This window comes from Sebastes fasciatus, chromosome 20 (genome assembly GCF_043250625.1).
Source record: "Sebastes fasciatus isolate fSebFas1 chromosome 20, fSebFas1.pri, whole genome shotgun sequence".
Classification (NCBI taxonomy): domain Eukaryota; kingdom Metazoa; phylum Chordata; class Actinopteri; order Perciformes; family Sebastidae; genus Sebastes; species Sebastes fasciatus.
This window is the reverse complement of record NC_133814.1, coordinates 22847448-22869904: the sequence shown is the minus strand read 5'-3', so window position 1 is coordinate 22869904 and position 22457 is coordinate 22847448. Positions and strand designations below refer to the sequence as shown.

The 22457-nt window shown below is 34.5% G+C and overlaps 1 protein-coding gene and 7 non-coding genes across 8 annotated transcripts; 2 read left to right on the top strand and 6 right to left on the bottom strand.

The window, feature by feature from the left end:
- Positions 1–3233: 3233 nt before the first annotated feature.
- On the bottom strand, positions 3234–3348 carry LOC141759129 (U5 spliceosomal RNA). Its single transcript, XR_012592013.1, has one exon. It is a non-coding gene; the product is annotated as a U5 spliceosomal RNA (small nuclear RNA).
- Positions 3349–4395: 1047 nt separating this feature from the next.
- On the bottom strand, positions 4396–4510 carry LOC141759154 (U5 spliceosomal RNA). Its single transcript, XR_012592037.1, has one exon. It is a non-coding gene; the product is annotated as a U5 spliceosomal RNA (small nuclear RNA).
- A 1415-nt stretch (positions 4511–5925) lies between these two features.
- On the bottom strand, positions 5926–6041 carry LOC141759188 (U5 spliceosomal RNA). Its single transcript, XR_012592070.1, has one exon. It is a non-coding gene; the product is annotated as a U5 spliceosomal RNA (small nuclear RNA).
- Positions 6042–6917: 876 nt separating this feature from the next.
- Positions 6918–7032, bottom strand: LOC141759165 (U5 spliceosomal RNA). Its single transcript, XR_012592048.1, has one exon. It is a non-coding gene; the product is annotated as a U5 spliceosomal RNA (small nuclear RNA).
- A 1313-nt stretch (positions 7033–8345) lies between these two features.
- Positions 8346–8461, top strand: LOC141759177 (U5 spliceosomal RNA). The gene has a single exon (XR_012592059.1). It is a non-coding gene; the product is annotated as a U5 spliceosomal RNA (small nuclear RNA).
- Positions 8462–8996: 535 nt separating this feature from the next.
- Positions 8997–9111, bottom strand: LOC141759145 (U5 spliceosomal RNA). Its single transcript, XR_012592028.1, has one exon. It is a non-coding gene; the product is annotated as a U5 spliceosomal RNA (small nuclear RNA).
- Positions 9112–10257: 1146 nt separating this feature from the next.
- LOC141759146 (U5 spliceosomal RNA) lies at positions 10258–10373 on the top strand. The gene has a single exon (XR_012592029.1). It is a non-coding gene; the product is annotated as a U5 spliceosomal RNA (small nuclear RNA).
- A 3377-nt stretch (positions 10374–13750) lies between these two features.
- LOC141758291 (alpha-N-acetylgalactosaminide alpha-2,6-sialyltransferase 2-like) lies at positions 13751–20699 on the bottom strand. The gene is made up of 6 exons (XM_074619521.1): positions 19971–20699; positions 18779–18914; positions 18585–18688; positions 17049–17132; positions 16721–16820; positions 13751–16308 (listed from the first exon to the last, which is right to left on the bottom strand). Exons 1-6 carry the CDS (start codon positions 20156–20158, stop codon positions 16108–16110), a joined length of 813 nt encoding a protein of 270 aa, XP_074475622.1. The 5' UTR covers positions 20159–20699; the 3' UTR covers positions 13751–16107.
- Positions 20700–22457: the final 1758 nt, after the last annotated feature.

The following is a 22457-nucleotide window of genomic DNA, read 5'->3' as shown; positions in this document are numbered from 1 at the left end:
TAACCGCAATGTCCCCTAATAATGTCTGTTGAAACTGTTTTAGAAGGGTGCTGATTGAATTGTATTACCATTTTAGAGGCTGTAGTTGTATTGTGTTATATTGAGAGATGTTTCTAATATTACATTTACCCTAATGATATATATGAATCCTCTGAGACCTGCGAGACTTTACTGTTTTTCAGAGGTTGCAGCAGGCTCAGTTTTAGAGCTAGAGTGAAGAAATAATATCAAACTAGAAAACCTGAGGAACCCATAACAAGCATGCTGGGAAGGAGGCTAAATAACGCTCCAAAGTTGGGCTAAATTTTGGTGAGGAAAAACTGGCATGGCCATTGTCAAAGGGGTCCCTTGACCTCTGACCTCAAGATATGTGAATGAAAATGGGTTCTATGGGTACCCACGAGTCTCCCCTTTACCGACATGCCCACTTTATGATAATCACATGCAGTTTGGGTCAAAAACCAAGCCGTTTTTTTCATGTAGTATAAATGTGTTAGTTTGGCCTATTCTAAAAATGGTGTATTTGAATATTTCTGCATACTGGGGTGCCTAAACAATCTTGAATTACATAAATTGGGTCTCACTGTAAAGCTGAGATTCTTGTGGATCCAAATAGCCCCAATTGCATTCATGTGTGATGATGTTAGCTACCATATTTTGCTTTATTTTGAAGCTGAATCAACCAGCTTCCTGTATGAATCAGGCTGTCTGCAGCTGACCTGATGCAGTTTCTCAGCAACATCAGCCTCCCTCCTCCTCCTCTCTTCCTCCTCTCCTCCTCCTCCTCCTCCTCCCTCCTTCCGGATCAATGCTACGCCGTCACGTGACCTGTCACACAACTGATGTGTGTCACGTTTTAACCGGGAGGAGCTGAGGGACGAACCGGGAGGAGGAAGGGAGGAAGGGCAGGAATCATACTTAAAGGGCTTTACTGCATCCCTTAATGGCCTGGACGCTCAGCATGCTCATGCTCCTCTGGGGCAACACTGCATATCTGAGTGTGTGTGTGCGTGTGTGTGTGTGAGAGAGAGAGAGTGTGTTGATGTTGCAGGAAACTATAACTGTTTTATTTATTTATTTATTTATTTATTTATTTTATTTATTTTATTTATTTTATTTATTTTATTTATTTTATTTGTTTTTGTCTCCATTTTGTTTTTTCCACATTTCATTTTATTTTATTTTGTTATGAGGAAAGGGAAGAAAAAGGAAAAAAAACACAAGAAAAACGTCACACTCTGGACCAGCAATATTATATAAATAGTCAGAAACTAATTTACAGCCACCTTGCCTATTTATGTTGGCTTTTTTAAAGTTTTGTTTATTTAATTTAATTTAATTTATTTTTTATTTAATTTTTTTTTATTTACTTTTTTTTATTATTAATTATTTTTATTTATTTATTTTTTTTCTCCATTTTTTTTCCTTCTCCATATTTCATTTTATTTTATTTTTTTATGAGGAAAAGAAAGAAAAAAAAGAAAGAAAAAAAAGAAAGAAAAAAAAATATATATATATATAAAAAGAACAAGAAAAGAAGAAAAAAAAACCTCCTCAACTGGCCGGTCATGGGTCATGATGCCTCAACACCAACTGGGCTCCTCCTCCATCTCTCTCCTCCCTCCAATGATTATATGGATAGAAAAGGGCAAAAGGCCTGAGCTATCAAACCAGGCTCACAAATTTACGATACGATACGATAATGGCCTGGACGCTAAGCATGTTCCTCTGGGCCAACACTGCATATCTGAGTGTGTGCGTGCGTGTGTGTGTGTGTGTGTGTGTGTGTGTGTGTGTGTGTGTGTGTGTGTGTGAGAGTGTGTGTGTTGATGTTGCAGGAAACTATAACTGTAATATTCCCTCAGAGACTAAAGGGGCATTACACTTTATGAAATATTACACAAACAATATGACATGTCATGTGGTGGAGGAAGTATTCAAATCCTGTACTTATACTCCATCATCACTATCAAGTATCATCAGCAAAATGTACTTTAAGCTGTGTGGAAAGTACATTTACTCAAGTACTGTATGTACAATTTTGAGGTACTTGTACTTTACTTGAGCAATTCCATTTCCTCCTACTTACATACTTCTACTTCACTACAATTCAGAGGGAAATATTGTACTTTTTACTCCTCTACATTTATGAGATCACTTTGCAGATACCAAAATATAGTCAACAAATAAATCATAATGTATTATAAAAAGGATAAGATAAAACTTTATTGATCCTGGGGGGTAAAGTCAGCAGTATATAAAGTCATGTACATATTAATGCATCACTAATTATAATCCAATATTATAATATTAATTATTCTGAAATGGGCCATTCTGCAAAATACTTTCACTTTTGGTACTTTAAGTATATTTTGATGCTTTTGACGTTTACAGAGTATTTCTATGTAGAGTATGTATGTTGAACGGTAGTACACATATTGGGCATGTAGTGTATAGTATATGATTTCGGACGAAGCCTTTGTGTTTTAAGAAATTCTGAATTACATGAAACATCACACTTAAAACAGACAATTCAACATTTCATACATAATTGACACTATAGATATCCTTCAGATGATAATAATCCAATTTAAATATTAAAACGATCTGAAAGGAGCCACTTTGCACAATTTGGAAATACACTTTATAGGTCCCATATATACCATTTTCAGGTTCATACTTGTATTTTATGTTTCTATTAGATCATGTTTACATACTGTAATGTTTCAAAAACCCTATATTTTCCTCATTCGGACTGCCTGAATATATACCTGTATTTACCCCTCTGTCTGAAACGCTCCATTTTAACAACAACAACGTCATTTTGACTTGTCATAATTCCAGTTCAACATATCTACAACCTCATTCTGACTAGTCAAAATTTAATTTTAGATATCTAAAAAGGACAATGTAGATATCTAGAAATTGAGGCGGGATATAAGATATCTTGAACTGGAATTATGACTAGTCAGAACTAAATTGTAGATATCTGTAATGAGAAACCCCATACACAAGTAATTTGAATCATACTAGTCAAAATGTAATTACAGTTTTGCCTAGTCAAAATAGAATAAGGGATATCTTAAATTAGAGTTTTGACTAGGCAATATTACATAATAAATATATCTGATAATTATAATATTTATATATAAATGTTGGAACACTTTATGTGAAGAATTGCACATATGTAAATGTTCTTATTGTATGTATATATATTTTGAACAGTGGTAGGAAGCCCCGCATGAAGCAGGGCATCAAAAAATTAGTTAAAACTCTTATTGTTCCTCTCCACGGAAATCTTTAGTAAAAGGCGAAAGATTTATACGATCTGAAGAGAAACAAGAGTGATCTACCTCTCTGTAGTCAAGGAGACCGACCAGCTCCGCGACAAAACCACTTTAAGTGCTGGTTCAGTGTCAATTTTATTTACACAAACATCTACACCACATAACGTGCAAATAAAGAAAACACTGAGAAACAAAACTACTGTGGAGTTTTAATGTTAAAAACATGTTTATTTAGCTTTAGTTGACCATTTATGTTGCACCGCAATGCATGATGGGACTCCGGATGTAGAAGAGTTAAACCCTTACTGTCTCCGTTCATTTATAATATTTAAACTTACAATAAAAAGCACAACTACGCTGTCAAAGTAGGTTAATTATCCCCCCGCTGTGTTAAATGTGTCTAATTATTCTAAATAGATTTTATATTTAGTTTCGGAAAGACCCGCCCACTTCTCACACACTCACACACACACACGCACACACAAAGCTCGGGTGTCTATTGTTTTGGAAAATTCTTTTTATTCCTTTTTTTTCCAAACATAGCATAACGATATTTAATATTTAATATTCCAATATTTGCACTATCTGTTTATATCATGTTTATTTTGTATATTGTATATTGGTAGAATTTCAAATTTTTTTTATTCTTATTTTATTCTAACGTTTTTATCTATTCTTTTGTTAATATACTGTTTACTTGCACCAACAAAACCAAAGCAAATTCCTAGTGTATACCTCTTACACCTGGCAATAAACACGATTCTGATTCTGATAACAAACATAACAAGTTATTACACCGATGCCATAGTACATCGCTCACTTTATGCTCCTCTGGGCCTGCTAAAAAGTTTAATAAATAAATAAATAAGTAAGTAAAGGGTTATAATAGTATGCACAATCATATTTTTTTATAGTTCAACACAGGCCATTTTGGTAGAGACATTAAAGTTATGACAATAGAATAGATATCATTTTGTTTGACTTTTTTACAGCACTTCGTAGGCAGACACTTTTAACTGGCTTCATTATGGAAGTCGACTGGATTAGAATACTTATCTCTAATGATAATGTATGATAGTTTTTTTTTTTTTTTTTTTACAAATTAGGAAGCCCCGCAAGTAGCAGGGCATCAAAAAATTGGGTATAACTCTTATTGATCCTCTCCACGGAAATCTTTAGTAAAAGGCGAAAGATTTATACGATCTGAAGAGAAGTCAGAGTAATCTAACTGTAACAAGGTTTAAGTGGTTGGTCACATTATTGGGAACACATCCTTCATCACTGGTGTCTTATTGATCCACTAAATAACAACAAAGTAATAAACAAAAGTCACGTTGTAAACAAACAAAGTGATGCGTTTAGTGACATTCAGTGAAACTGACAACAAGTTCACTAAACGGCTAAATGGTGAAACACCATGAAAACACAGAACATGTGTAAATTTATAAGAAACGAGGGATTGTTAATGCAGCACCGTGGGCGTGGTCTTGGTCACGTGACGTCACACTCTGGACCAGCAATAATATAAATAGTCAGAAACTAATTTACAGCCACATTACAAACACAAATTGAAGCATAAAAAGACTGATAACAAATGTAGGGAAGTGTTGCAAATGTTAAAAATGAATAAAATAGTCTGTTTTGTTTCAGTCTGGTGACAAACTACACAACAGCAACAACTAAAATATTCTCTAGTGGAGAACAGAGCTGACTGCAGCATTCAACCTACCAGAGAGTATATAATAAATCATAATGTATTATCACAGGATAAGATAACATTTTATTGATCCTGGGGGGTACAGTCATAAGCTATCCAGCGGTATATAAAGTCATTTACATATCAATGCATCACTAATTATAATCCAATAATATAACGTGTATTATTCTGAAATGGGCCATTCTGCAAAATTAATTATTTTACTTATGGTACTTTAAGTATATTTTGAAGTATATTATAAGCAAAGAGGAGAAATTCTGTCTAGATGGCGCTGCGGTAGTGCTTACAGTCCACACACCACATACAACCACTTCATCCTTTTTTATCCATCATTCTCTTTTAAAACATCATCTTTTTATCCATCACCCTATTAAACGCCATCCTTTTATCCATCATTTTTTTTACTTCTATCTATCTACCTATTTATATTTATTTTACTTTATTTTATCTTATTATTTTTAATCTTGCCTTAATTTGATTTGCACCCTGACTGACAGCCAGCCACCCCCACCACACTGTATACAGTCACATGATATTGATCTTGCCCAATTATGTTGGCTCTTTTTAAAGTTTTCTTTATTTCTTTATTTTATTTTATTTTGTATCTATTTATTTGTCATTAATTAAATAAAAAAAAAAATTCTCTCCATTTAGTTTTATCTATATTTCATTTTATTTTATTTTGTTATGAGGAAAAGAAAGAAAATAAGAAAAAGTATATATATATATATAGAAAAAAAACAAGAAAGAGGAAAAAAAACAAAAAACTCCTTAGCCTTCCATGATGACAATCCTTGTTTTGCCAGTGACATCATTGAGGGAACACACAACCACGCTGGCTGACCTGCAATAAATACTGGTTAAAATAATTACCTTTCATGATGAATTAAGATAGTTTATTTCTTGTTTAACAAAAGAGGAAGCCCTGCAATGAAGTAGGGCATCAAAAAATTTAATTTAACTCTTATTGATCCTCTCCACGGAAATCTTTAGTAAAAGGCGAAAGATTTATACGATCTGAAGAGAAGTCAGAGTAATCTAACGTTTATATTGTTTAAGTGGTTGATCAATTTAATGGGAACACGTTCTTCATCACTGGTGTTTTATTAATACCACTAAATAACAACAAAGTGATGAACAAAGTGATACGTTAAGTGACATTCAGTAAAATTGAAAACAAGTTCACTAAAACGGCTTAATGGTGAAATACCACCAAAGACACAACATGTGTAAAGTTATAAGAAACGAGGGATTGTTAATGCAGCATGTGGGCGTGGTCTTGGTCATATGACGTCACACTCTGGACCAGCATCCTGAAACTTGCTCTCATTTATTCTGGTCCTGTAAATTTACATGTGAATTGTGGGAAGATGTCAATAATTTTATACTTGTTAACATTTTCTCAGATTTTGCACTGTACTATAGAAATAAAATTATATTTGGTTGCTATGGTTACAGTGACAAAGACAGTAATGCATTTTTACTTATTAAATTAATTTTAATTCTCGCGTAGTTCCACATTCACAAGTGTAAATTTACCAAAAAAAAGCCTAATTTCTTTGTATTTATGAAAGAAATGGAATTATATCTATCAACAATTTCCTCCTCACAAAACAAAAAAGCAATGAAAACAATGAATGTATGAAATATCTTTAAAGTTTTTAAGTGAAATTATTGTCATACTCTCACATAGTCTTTTTTTTTTAATTTTATGTTGGTTTTGTTTCATTTCTGTTGTCATTTTATGTTTGGCACAGCTCTTTGTTTATGTTTTCACTATGCTTATTCTGTATGTAAATGTTTTTTATGCTGTTACTATGTATACTAACATTTTGAAATAATAAAAATAATAAATCACGATGGCTTTGAGGTAGCACTGTTACAGACAGTATTTATTTTTTTACAAATTAGGAAGCCCCGCATGAAGCAGGGCATCAAAAAATTGAGTTTAACTCTTATTGATCCTCTCCACGGAAATCTTTAGTAAAAGGCGAAAGATTTATACGATCTGAAGAGAAGTCAGAGTGATTTAACATTAATAACGTTAAAGTGTTTTATTAGTTTAGTGAGGACACGTTCTTCACTACTGGTGTTTTATTAAAACTACCAAATAACAACAAAGTGATGAACAAAGTCACGTTGTAAACAAACACAGCAGAGTTGAATGAATGTATTTGTAGTTTTTAACACTTGAAAATAAAACGTTATCCTGTTTTGTTGTTGTGACGCAATGCATGATGGGAGTGGAATACGTCATTTCCGTCTGATTTTTCTTTTCCCTTTAAAGTTTTGTTTGAAGTTTATATATTTAATATATATATATATTTAAATGCAAAAGTTTACATACATAATGAATATACAAAAGAATGATGGATAAAAAGATGATGTTTTAAAAGAGAATGGATGAAGGATGATGTGGTGTGTGGACTAACTGGAGATACATGTAATCATGGGTTAATATTGGTGTTTGAAATATCAAAATATCAAATATGAAATAATAAATAAAATGAAATATGGATAAAACAAAATGGAGAGAAAACAAATTTAATTATTGAAAAATAAATAGATAAAAAAATAAAAAATAAAAAAATAAATAAAGAACAGACTATTTGGATGCATGGATGAAACAATTTGCCAGCAGTATCAGATTGTTCAATATCAAGTCACTCTTAATGTCCTGCATGTTAATACCAAACACAATATTTTCTCTTGTGAGAGGAGCAAGTAGTTGGATTTTGGTTGACAGCCAGTCCTGCAAATCTTCCCAGAATGCAGCAGAATATATACAGTGAACCAGCTCCATCTCGCCACAGTTTCTCCTCTTTGCTTCTACACTCTCTGGTAGGTTGAATGCTGCAGTCAGCTCAGTTCTCCACTAGATGATATTGTAGTTGTTGCTGTTGTCTAGTTTGTCACCAGACTGTAAAAAAACAGACTATTTTATTCATGTTTAACATTTGCAACACTTCCCTACATTTGTTATCAGTCTTTTTATGCTGCAACTTGTGTTTGTAACGTGTCTGTAAATTAGTTTCTGACTATTTATATTATTGCTGGTCCAGAGTGTGACGTCACATGACCAAGACCACGCCCACATGCTGCATTAACAATCCCTCGTTTCTTATAACTTTACACATGTTGTGTGTTTGATGGTATTTCACCATTAAGCCGTTTTAGTAAACTTGTTTTCAGTTTTACTGGATGTCAGTAAAAGCATCACTTTGTTCATCACTTTGTTGTTATTTAGTGGATCAATAAAACATTAATTATAATAAAACACCAGTAGTGAAGGCGGTGTTCCTACTAATCTCACCGACCACTTTAACTTTATTGGAATTAGATTACTCTGACTTCTCTTCAGATCGTATAAATCTTTCGCCTTTTACTAAAGATTTCCGTGGAGAGGATCAATAAGAGTTAGACTCAATTTTTTGATGCTCTGCTTTATTGCGGGGCTTCCTAATATGTAAAAATTAAAAAAAAACTAACTTACTTTATTATAAAAGGTAAGTACTTTAATTTTTCATAGGAACATAAATTACTAAGAGGTGAATGACATAAATCAATTATTGATTATTAACCAGCTTCCTTATTGAGCCATACATATAATCTAATTAAATCTTCCTAAATTTGTCTAACTATAATTATTTTTGTTTATAATTATTCTAACTATAATTATTACCTTTAATCTGTGTCATACAGAAATATAAATTAAATTATATAAATGTAAATAATATTATGCATATTTATTTATTATTTTATTTATTTTTTATTGTCCAACACAGGCCATTTTGGTAGAGACATTAAAGTTATGACAATAGAATAGAAATGATTTAGTTTTACTTTTGTGCAGCACTTTGTAGGCAGACACGTTTAACTGGAGTCATTATGATGATGTTGCATTAAAATATACAATTGTCTTTCAGTTCTTTTTAATTAATAATCTTATATTGAGCAAATATATTTTATTTATTATATTAAACAAATTAGGAAGCCACGCATTAAGCATGGTATAAAAAAATTAGTTAAAACTCTTATTGATCCTCTCCACGGAAATCTTTAGTAAAAGGCGAAAGATTTATACGATCTGAAGAGAAGTCAGAGTAATCTAACATTCATAAAGTTAAAGTGTTTTATTAGTTCATCAATAGTTAATAACATTGGGGTTTAATGTGGTGGTGGCAAATGCAATGGAAGATATCCATCAAGATACAGCAATAATCCATTTAATGAGGAATATCTTAGTTTTAGAAATACAAATGTTTTGTTTTTTTATCATCAAATGGAGAGAATGGGTCTCACTTATGGTAAATTGAGATTTAATTTACCATAAGTGAGACCTGTGTAGAGACAAAAAAATTATAAATACAATAAAAATAAAAATAAAAATGTAATACCTCTGCTTGATTAATTCTAGTTGTTTGAGGAATACATTTGCAATTTTAATTCAAAATGGTTTTAGATTGTCTGGATACCATTTATCCTTACCTGGTTTTGAGAGTCAGCAATGAGACGGAGATTTCTGAAGGAGATGTGATATATTTACATCACAAACTAAACTTAACAGTGGAGATGTAATATGTCAAATATATATATATAATTATTGATGAAAACTGTCTTTCATTGTGATGTTCTCCCCATTTGATGATAAAAAAAAACCATTTGTATTTCTAAAACTAAGATATTCATCATTAAATTGATTATTGCTGTATCCTAATGGATATCTTCTATTGCATTTGCCACCACCACATTAAACCCCCAATGTTATTAACTATTTATTTTTTTAATAGTGGTGTGTTACCACAGGGAGGCGTTGTTCTGCATGAAATCTGCAGCATTTGTGAAGTCAGTAGTTCACAGTAGCATTTATAAATAATCTGTGTGGGATGATTTTATCACAAACAATATGAACAACATTAAAATAAGAAATAAAATCAGATATTCCTTTATCAGTCCCGCAGTGAGGGAATTTTCAGTGTACAGTAGCAAAGGAGATAGTGCAAAAAACAAGATGCATCAGCTAACACAGTAAAGAAAAGAGCTAAACAAAGTGTTACAAAATATGAAACATTTAAATAGAAGGAAGTATAAAAATAGGAGCAGTATATACGGTATTGACAATAAACAGACTATTAACAAAATTACACAAGTGGAAAATGATATTGTACAGTGAGAATGAAATGAAATTCCACCTGAAAATATCAGGTTATTATCAGTTTTTTTTGGTGTGTAAGTAAATTTAAGTCTGTATGTAAACTCTGACTTCTCTTCAGATCGTATAAATCTTTCGCCTTTTACTAAAGATTTTCGTGGAGAGGATCAATAAGAGTTAGACTCAATTTTTTGATGCCCTGCTTCATTGTGGGGCTTCCTAATTTGTTAAAAAAATATATATATATATATAACATAAAATATATGCAACTATACATGTAAAGAATTCGTACTATTACGAGAATAAAGTTATAAATTTACTAGAAAAAATTACTACTTTATAATATTATGACTTTATTCTCATAATATTACGACTTTTTTTCTCGTTAACTTCTGATTTTATTTTCGTAATTTTACAACTTTTTTTCTCGCTAGCTATATCTAGCTATGACTTTATTCTCGAAATCTCAGATTTTTTTTTTTCCTCAATGTGGCCCTAATACTCCGTCGTACCATAGACCTACAACAATGATAAATAAAATGAAAATGTAAATTGTGGGGCTTCCTCTGATGTAAAAAAAAAATTAAATTAAATATATCTGCTTATCATAAGAATATTTATTACAAAAAACTGAAAGACAATTGTATGTTTTAGTACAACATCATCATAATGAAGCCAGTTAAACGTGTCTGCCTACAAAGTGCTGTACAAAAGTAAAACTAAATAATTTCTATTCTATTGTCATAACTTTAATGTCTCTACCAAAATGGCCTGTGTTGAACAATGTATACCATGATAACTATTTACTTACTTATTCATTTATTTATTAAACTTTTTGCCAGGCCGCTTCCCAGAGGAGCATCAAGTGAGCATGAACATAAATGGAAGTTAATTCAATTCAAACTTTATTGCAGACTCAAGGTACAGATAAAAAAAAAAAAAAAAGACATTACATATAATAAATTACAACACAGGAGGCACAATAAAAAGTCATAATTAAAAGAGATTAAAAATATATATAAACTGGGGAAAAAAAGTTTGGAAACTTGTGTTTGGTGGATTATTTATATATTTATTATATATTAAACTTTTTGCCAGGCCGCTTCCCAGTTTGTGGAAGAGGATCAATAAGAGTTATACTCAATTATTGTATTTATATTTTTTTTGTCTGTACACAGGTCTCACTTATGGTAAAGAAAATCTCGATTTCTATATATATATACATATATATACTGTGTATGCCATGTAGATACCTTGGAGCTAGTTGCATACTGTAATTGTTGGCTGCTAAAGATAAAGTATAAATGAAGCTTCACTTTGGGTGTAGTTTACAGTGACCTCACCAGACTTTCCAGTGTTACACAATGTTATTTTTGGAGCCGCAGATGTTCTGTCTCATGAGAGAACAACAGATAACAACTCTTGCATTCCATCAAAAACATGAAACCAGACACATCTGAGTCACATTACAAAATGACTCTGTTGCCCACTAGATCATCCAAACCTTTATTTTACTGTCTACATCTGTCACAATATTTGGTGTCAGAAGAACTATAATACTATGAAAATATAATTAAGATATTAATATTGTGTGGTGCCTGTTTCAATTCTGTAGAAAGATGGTAAAGTTAAACGAATGAATGAAAAAAAAATAGATGGAAAAATTAATTATATGATACGACGGAGTATTAGGGCCACATTTAGGAAAAAAAAAAATCTGAGATTTCGAGAATAAAGTCATAGCTAGACATAGCTAGCGAGAAAAAAAGTTGTAAAATTACGAAAATAAAGTAATAAATTTACGAGAAAAAAAGTCATAATATTACGAGAATAAAGTCGTAATTGTATGAGAAAAAAAGTCGTAATATTACAAGAATAAAGTCGTAATTTTACGACAAAAAAAAGTTGTAATATTACAGGAATAAAGCTGTAATCTTCCGAGAAAAAAAAGTCATAATATTACGAGAATAAAGTTGTACTTTACGAGAAAAAAAGTCGTAATATTACGAGAGTAAAGTCGTAATATTACGAGAGTAAAGCCGTAATATTACGAGAGTAAAGTCGTAATTTTACAAGAAAAAAGTTGTTTTTCCCCCTCAATGTGGCCATAACACTCCGTCGTACTCTGAAACAGGGAGAAGAAATATCAAATTATCAGTACAGTCTTATATTGTTGGAGGCCTGATCTTTTAGTTCATTATTGGTTCTAATAATGAGTTAATTCGTGTAAAGTTCCTGTATGGTGGATAGATGTTATTGGCAAGATTTAGGGAATAAGTCAGTGCTTATATATCTATAATAATGATGAGTTTATTTCCGGTCTTTTCTCACCTGCAGTATATATCTGTTATCTGTTATATGTTTTACCTGTTATATGTTTTATCTGTTATATGTTTTACCTGTTATATGTTTTACCTGTTATATGTTTTACCTGTTATATGTTTTATCTGTTATATGTTTTACCTTTTATATGTTTTACCTGTTTTATTTTGCTTTATAACTGTGTCTGTTTTACCTGTTATATATTTTACCTGTTATATGTTTTACCTGATTTATTTTGCTTTATAACTTAGTGTGTTTTACCTGTTATATGTTTTATCTGTTATATGTTTTACCCTTTATATGTTTTACCTGTTTTATTTACTTTATAACTGTGTGTGTGTTTTTACCCATTATATGTTTTATCTGCCTTGTTTAGTCTTGTCAAGTATTTGTTTTAAAGCACTGACCAGAAGTGGCAAACTGTGAATCTCGTTGTATTTAATACAATGACAATAAAGCTTTCTATTCTATTCTATTCTAGCTAGCTAAGTCAATGTATTTTGTTTACATTTGAGAGTAGGAATTTATCTGGGTAAGAATTCATGTCATTGTGTGTTTTCTTGATAAGACATTTACAAAAAAATAATCAGCATGTGGCTTGAGTTGAATACACTAAAGCATAATTAGAAGGACTTAAGTAAAATGTTGGTTTCGTTGCTGTGTGGTATGATAGCACCAGGGCAAAGAATACATATGGCTACGTTCCAAATCACTTTTTCTTGTAACTTCTAGTACGTACTGCAGCTGCCCTTATACGTATTGTTGCATGCAGTATGCATACAATCGGGACATACTACTTCCTCATAACATTGCACCTTGAACTTTGACCCTCTTGCTCATGTATACCCTGCACAGAGGATTGTGGGTCAGAATAGCCAGAAAAGCATGCTGACTTGCATACTGCAAAATGTGACCGGGTGTAGTAGGACATCCTGGTATTTTTGGCATACTGCATTTGACATACTATGCATTGGGACATACAAAATCTATTTCTGGCTGACTAAATAGTATGGTAGTATGGGTATTGGAACGCACAGTACGTACTAAAGGTGCAATGTTATGCATACTGCATGCAACACTACGCAGCTGCAGTATGTACTACAAGTAAAAAGAAAAAGTATGCGATTTGGAACGCATCCATAATTTATTGCTAAGAAGCAGACCTCCGCCTCCGCCATTTTGGACTGTAATCCAGTCGACTACCATAATGCCAGTCAAACGTCCGCCTACAAAGTGCTGTAAAAAGTAAAACAAAATTTGTTCTTGTTTTTGTGATCAATTTTTTATTGGTATTTAAGCATAATTATATAGGGTGGGGTTACAAATTGATAGATCACCAATAAAGTAAAATAATATAATCACAAATTTCCATGTTCTAATCAATACAGAATTGGCAAGCAGCTACAGAAAAAGAAAAGAAACAGGAAGAACCAACAAACCAATGCCGGTCAAAACAACCTCCTTCCTAGGCCTTCAACCTTAGGCCTTCATCACATCGTACCGGTAAGCCTGCAATCACACCACACTCCAGTTAAAGGGAAAACAAACACACTACCCAGATAGATGAACATTGGTTCTATTTGATTTGGTTTGTTATTTTTCTCAGAGCTTTGAATTTTGTTTATTTTTCTCCTCAACCTGAGTTGGTTGAAGGAGCAAAGAAAAGACACCGAGATTCCCAACTTAAAGGACAGCATGAAGGACAAAAAGAACAGAACTGTACGATGTTTAGTGCATAGACTGTATATAATTAGTGACAGTTTACTCTTCCGCACGTAGGAGTGCCATAATAAAGAATAAATCTGTAAAAGAATAGGAAAATAAATGTGGAAATGTAAAGAGGAATAAATAAAACAACACATAAGTAAATAAATAAATGTGGAAATATAATGAGGAATAAATAATAGAATATATAAGTAAACTAGAATTTCACTTGGAGAGCGCAGACCTCCGCCAACACGTGACTTTAAAAACAGATCACAGCTCACAGCTGGCGGTTTCGTGAGGGGGGCGGCTTGTTATTAACATGGTGTAACGTATGGGCGGATGCCTCTCTCATTCATCAGCCTTGTTATGTCTGTATAACGTTACACTACGTTGTCTCTCATCCAGTCATCTACCGCCTTTTTCTTTCTCACCGCGGACGGCCAGCAGCTCCCGCAACTCAAAGTCTCGCCACACATCCACACACTTATCTCTCTGCTCTCAGAAAGAAGAAGGCGGGGTCATGCGTCATCAACGTGTCATCAGTTACACTGTGCATGTGTTAGACCCTGCGGTCTTAATGCTCAGGCTGAACGTAATCCTTAAAAAAATTCCTGAATCCGGATCATGATCCGAATTGCCACCAAAATCTAATTGATTGTTCAATGTGCTACACCCCACCCCTTCAACAAATTCCATTCAAATCCATCACAAACTTTTGGAATAATCATGAACAGACAGACAGACAGACAGACAGACAGACAGATGCCCGTGAAAAACAATACCTCAGCCATGGCAGAGGTATTGTATTGAAGTGCCCTTTTAAAGAATGTGGAGATGAACTCTGATAAAAAACTGATAAGATTTCACAGAACTGCACTCCTTTCAGACCTGATGAACCAGCTCAACAATCTCTATTGTGCTGTATCTTCCCAGCTGTGTTCTTCATGTATTCAAATCCCAACATTCACATTTTGGTCAAAGTATGTTTTAGCATCAAAATGCTATTTTCCCTTCAAGTCCTTCTAAAACCTTTTTCCCACATCGTGACCTGACGTAGGTTTCTGCATGATGACGCTGCTACATGCACAGTATGCTATGCACTAGGGCTGGGACGATACACCTATCTCTCGATTTGTTACTGTCACGATACTTGGGCGCCTTTTGGGTGATTATTGTTCACTTTTTTAACACTAGACCATGGGAAAAAAGTTGAATCATACACTTCTAGGGACTTTTACTTTGGAAAATATCTAAATTAATACAGTAAAAATGTTTATAAATTAAATTATTTTTTTTAATTTATAAGGGACCTGTAATGTTTTATACTTCTGGTTAATATAAACCAATCAATCTTATTTCCATATATGTATTTTGTATATACAGTTCCCTTTGTTAACCGGTTATTTTGAAAAACGGAAATTTTCTTGGGAGAGGACCCCCAAACCCAATATCTCATAGTATCTTTTATTCACTGTATAAATTCAGAATGTGTCTCTGTATAATATGTAGGAGCATCCTGATGGGACACTGCACCTAAGACCTTAATGAATAGCTCAATAGCGGGTCATTGTTGTGAAAGAATCCCCTTCAGGGCTCCGTGTCGGGGTGCAGCATCGCCCTGTCGGGGAGTCTTTCACAACAATGACCGGCTCGCTGTACATTATCCCTTACTTATAATACGCCACCTGACTTCCACCTTTGCTACTCTCATACTATCTAAGGTCACTAGAGGACGGCATTGTTTTCTTGTATTTGTATCGGTGATGAACCATGTGAATAGATGATATCAGCCTTCTGAACCTACTAGTAGGTGTAGCAGGCCCCTTCTAATCCATATCTATGAGGCTGATAATGGTTGATAGTTGTTGCCCATTCAATTGGCTGATATCATTCGAAGCAGGTGCACCCTCAGTGTCTCAGTGTTACTTCGGCTTTTCTGTCTCTGTTTTTGACTCTGTTTGATATAGCTTAAGTATTTTGCTGTCGTGTAGTTTTTTCCACAGTCTCATCTCCATCCTGTAGTCGTGGTTGGCGTAGAAAACGACATGGGTTTTAACGTGCTTGTCATAGTAGTAGTTAGAGTACTTTCCATAGTCCTCAGTCATGAATCCATATGCACTCACCTGAGAATGACAAAAAAGAAGAGGTGCGATTGAGAATAACTCACACATAGAAAAGATCTGTTTAAAGAAAAGTTAGACATTTTGAGAAATATGCCCATTCAAATGCTCGCGGAGAGTTAGACGAGAAGATCAGCCAGCAGATGATTAGCTTAGCTTATCATAAAGACTGTAAACAGAGGGAAACAGCTGGCATGGCTCTGTCCAAAGATGATCTGCCAATTAGCACTAATAAACACTTTATCTACACTATATAGTAGGGGTGGGAAAAAAAATCAATTGACCTACTATATCACATCTTTTTTCTTAGAGTTAATGTCTGTATAAATTATTGTGTGCATACTTCATGTTGATAGGGGCGTGGACACCTACAGTATAGATGGCAGGTGGATAAGTTTAAGTATTATTAACTTACAATGTCACAGGTGTGCAGAGCCACGAAGAGAGTGAACGCCCCATTGGTTGGTCTGACTATCGACCAGTGAGTAGAATTCAGATAAACGGACTTTAAGAACCTGTGGGCAAAGAACAGTTTTAAATAAACATACAATAAAAATCAGTCTTTTATCTATAAGACAAGACAAACTAAAGCCTCCAAATAGACCATAAACTCTTGATTCTATATTTGTGCTATTTCTATCATTTTTATCTGTTGGTTTTATTGTTATTGTTTCTAATGTTAGCAAACATATTACAAACCATATAAAATGAAAGGTTAGGTTAGGTTGTGAGAGGAGGTTGACCTGTTTCGAATGTATCTGAGGAAATCCTGGTCCAGAACATAGAAGCGGGACTCATTGTACCCCCCGGAGTAGTACGTCCATGGCCTGCAGGGTTGAAACATAAAGTCAAAAACTGGCTTCCCTTGTCTGTACAATGCAGTTAAAACTCTCTACTGGAGCTCGAGACAAAATTGGAGTTATATTGTGCTCTTAGTGATTCAGGATTACAGGAATACTTCACACACAAAATGACCATTTGTATATCAATTACTTGTTTATCAATTATATTACCACGGTGAACAGAGAATCAAAAAACTGAGAAAAGTCTCGATGAATTTAAGCAAATGGGCACCGCGTTTAACAACAGAAAAACTATCAAAACATCCGTTTACAAACTCAAGCACAACTCGTGCAGTATAATCCGAGTCGTACAGAGAAGTCGTATACTCACTAGGGCTCCACGATTATGGCCAAAGCGATAACCACGATTATTTCGATCAATATTGAGATCTTGATTATTCATTGATTTTAGGGACAAAATATTTTTTATTTGCAATTTTATATAATTTTTTAGGGCTGTCAAAGTTAACGCGACAATAAGGCGTTAACGCAAATACGTTTCAATGCCACTAATTTCTTTATCGCATGAGCACAACTTGGGATTTTTCGGTTGTAGCGGGCTCAGTTTTAGAGCTGAGTTTTAAGCTCCAAACTTGCGCTAAATTTTGGCGAAGAAAAACTGGCATGGCCATTTTCAAAGGGGTCCCTTGACCTCTGACCTCAAGATATGTGAATGAGAATGGGTTCTATGGGTACCCACGAGTCTCCCCTTTACAGACATGCCCACTTTATGATAATCACATGCAGTTTTGGGGCAAGTCATAGTCAAGTCAGCACACTGACACACTGACAGCTGTTGTTGTCTGTTGGGCTGCAGTTTGCCATGTTATGATTTGAGCATATTTTTTATGCTAAATGCAGTACCTGTGAGGGTTTCTGGACAATATTTGTCATTGTTTTGTGTTGTTAATTGATTTCTAATAATAAATATATGCATACATTTGCATAAAGCAGCATATTTGCCCACTCACATGTTGATAAGAGTATCAAATACTTGACAAATCTCCCTTTAAGGTACATTTTGAACAGATACAAATTGTGCGATTAATTGCGATTAAATATTTTAATTGATTGACAGCCCTCATTTATCGATTAATTTATATACGATATATATAATATACATCCGAGTTTGAAAGAGTCCAAAGTGTTCCGCAAAGGAGCATATAGTGTATTTCATGACTTGTAACCTCCATAAAATTTACTAACTGATGCTTGCTTGCCTTCTTCCACTAATTTAGTAACTTGTGAGTAAAATTACTTTAAAAATAAATGTTCACTTGCGTCAAATATTAGACTGTTTCCATAAACATGGTGACCTGGCGACACGTTTCCAGGCCCAATCCAATATGTGCCAGCACTGGATATATTGTATATGTGTTTTGTGGTTGTGTGTGCATGTTACCCTTGACTAATAATATATAGAGAGTTGATATTCACCTCCGGTTTTTATATGGTCCGGCAGCGACCCGTTCTCCTTGGAGAAGACCCTGGAGCCAGTTGAAATCCCTCATCCCCTCAGGAATCATCACGTATTTTATACCCTGCCAAAAGGACGAGGATGACAGATGAGTGTGTATGTGTGGTTTATAAACCATTACAATATTACATATAACATTCTAGTTTGAGTATACCTCGTCATGAGGGACAGTGTATCCGAACTTTCTGAAAAGATACGGCGACGAAGTGATGGAGTGGGCCGTGTGAACGTACACCGATGTTCTGTTTCCAACGTCTTCCTCGAAACCTTTGACGACTGCTCCGTTCATCCTGCCGCACAAACAGATCCGAATGTGAGAATGGCCTTTATAAATTAAATATTAGCTTTTCCTTGAGGCAAAACGCCCAAACCATTTTTTTCACTGGAACTTTCTGATGACAATGAACGTAAACCTGACTTCGCTGAGTGCTGAACACTGATATGCTAAACCAGAAACAGTGGTTGCAGTTGCAGTGGTTGAATATAACTAAATACATTTATTCAAATACTGTACATAGCATAGTCTTTCCATGTTATGCTACTTAATAATTCTACTTCTACGACATTTTGCAAGCCAATATTGTACTTTTTACTCCACTACATTTAATTGACATCAGTTACTTTGCAGATTGTGATTATTAATACAAAAATATAAATCATCTAATAAATTATGATGTATTATTATTATTATTATTAAGCTACCCAGCAGTATTTAATAAGTATTTAAAAATTATAATCCAGTGATATGTTTTTCTGAAATAGGAAAATCTGCATAATGAGTATTTTTACTTTTGATACTTTAAGTATATTTTGTTGCTAATACTTCCTTGCCGCTTCCTTGTTGACCAACGTTAAACAATTACAACGCTGCCTTCTTTAATCTTAAAGTCCACACACTTTGACATGCATGACTGATGACTTTTGGCGGTTTGAGAGTTGGTTTTAGTCAGCCGAAGTTTCTAAACGGACTCTACTTCTCCGTTCGTCTGCGCAATGCACTCACATGATAATAGAGTACTCTGATTGGTGAGGCAAATACGTTTAAAATGATCTTTGCTCTCTAGTGTTTCAAACAACTCATAAATGTTAAAGTTGACAGTAAAAGAAGATGTGAGGTTTCGTGACAGACTGATGGCAGGCCATGTCATCATACAGTTGGTGTTTGTTCAAATAATTTCCTCATGGGATCCCTGCCTTAACTAAATATTAACTTAGCAAACAGAGAATGATAATTGCACCTGATATCCGTCACCTCTGATGATCTCCATGAATTACCTGTCAAAATGCTTTGAAACCTTATTGCCAGTTGGGGACTAACAAACAAAATTGACGGGTTTCTTTCTTACCGAAAAACGTAATCATGAGCATCGATTTCTTTCCCCATTTTAGAGGCATTGAGGATCCCCGCGGTGCCCACCACAGCACAGCGGATACACCCGTCACCGCCGGGCTTTGGAACGAGTAATGGCTCTTTTTGCTGTGGGATCAACTTTGCTGAAATCATCACTTCTGCAAAAAAAAACATCAAATACATTTTAAGATGCAAAACAGTTCACAACAAGGACATTTTCTGCAAGCAAACCTCATAACCACAGGCCTATAGAGTGCTGCAGGGATGACATATTTTTGTAGGTCAACCAGGAAGTTATCATCACCCTGGTTCCCTCGACAAAAACCCAATGGGATTGTTCCAAACGTTTATGATACTTGCACGTTTTGTTCAGCAAGATAATCTCCACAAATGAACACCACTTTTATGATTTTAGAAGCGTGAATGCAATCGCCAGAAGTAAAAAGCTAACATTAGGCTATAAACGAAATTACACCACAGTCGCATGAACGTGAGTATAAAAAACGAGGCTGTACAGGCGGACGAGTTTAATGTCGTTTAAAGTTTTATGTCGTAGAACAAGACGTTAAAATCTCTCCAGTTTGTGTTAACCACAGACCTTATTTCAGGCATCTAACTAAAAACCCATTCAAAAAACCCATTTACTTCCAGACGAGGGAACCAGAAGTTCTAAAATGCTAACTCATTTACGGGTTTTAGGACTCAATCCTGTAGCACTCTTTTGCTATTTTTACTAACGACATTATGTCACGTGACACTACTTCCGCAGATTAATTCACGTTACAAGCGTACTTATTTTAATCCAAACTGTGATAAAGCCAAGCCAAACAAGCATATTTGAGTATTAAATACATGACAATTTATTGCAATTAATCGCGATTAACTATGGACACTCATACGACTAATCGCGATTGACAGCCCTAGAAAATTACACTAGGCCATATTGCCATTTCGATAAAAACTGGGTTAATTGTGCAGCACTCATCCAACAGTACATGTTCATTACCTAGAAACCACACAGCGATAATGAAATACATTATTGGCACACTTGGAATCTTTCTCACACGGTCGTGTCTAGATGGTAACCCTCGATTTGCAAAACACTCGCAAGATGGTGGAGGCTAGGCATGGACCTTGAATGGTTAATAGGTCGTCGGTAGCCGGTAGGGATGTGACGGTGAGGAATTTTTCCCACCGGTTAATAAGCTTGTGAAACAACACTGGTATTTGATGGAAAGTCCCCTGAAGTGTCTGACACCACGTCCGTGTCCTAAATCTATTGGGCAGGGCTACGGAAAAGTTTACTTATAGAGATACACAATTAAACGTTATTATACATCATTATCCACTTAGCACTAATACACACCCTCACAAAGGCAATAAACTGGTTTATTACACCACAAAGGGGAAGTTATGCAGGATTTGTTTACCTGTTACAGACTTGATTTTAATTAAAAAAAATTTTTTGTCATAAATTAAATTAAATTTATTACAATATAAAACTAATAGAAACAATTGTCCTCTATCCCCTTTATTTACTTATGGGTAGATAGGAAATCCTGCTCTATGCTGCAAGAAATCCAGCTGCAGATCTGCAGGTTTCCACCCGGCGCCGTGCACACCAGCTGTGACCGCTCCGTCCTCTTCACGGCGATTGCCAAAAATTAACTAAATGGGTTTTATTTCTATAAATAAACAAAGGCAAAACAACGGTGGGGGCAGTGGGCAAGTAATGGAATCGGTGTATGCCCGACCACTGTGTATCATCGTGGAAAGCCTAGTTGTCGGGTAGTGAGTCTTGCAAGAGATTTTAAAATCTAGGGTAACCATCTAGACACGACCGTCTTTCACAGACACATAGAAACACCTACCATCATAGTTCATCTGCATAAAACCAAAAGGATTGTTAAAATGTGAAAGCCTGTTCCACTCGCTCATGCTGAGGTTGTGCATGTACAAACGTATGTTGGGAAAGAAAGCCTTCTTGAAGCTCTCGTCCTTAGAGTTTCGCAGAGATCGGGCACATGTCTGAGAATGTAGGATAAAATATAAAATTATGAAATTAAATTAAAAAAAACAACAATGTGATTTCCACCCTCTTTATCTGGCTAAAAACTATTGATTTAAGAAGAAACAGCCGGAAAGAAGCCAAACAAATTGAGTTGATTGCATTAATAACTTTAGGGAAAAGCAACAGAAAGCTCATGCAGGTCACACCAAAGACACACCACTGAACATGTGGCTGTGCAGATTACCCAAAAAGTTAATACAATTATTATGTTTCTGTCCTAGCTTGTCACAACATGCTTACCGTCTCCCTGGGTGGAGCATCCTGGTTATAAATATCATCAAAATCCCACAGAGGCATTTTTTTGAAGGATTGTCTGTAGAGCATGGGCATGGGTGTCTCAGGCACAGCGCTGCGTGTAGTGCGTCTCATTTGATCACTTTTTTGCTTTGTCAGGTTTGTTTTTATGAAATT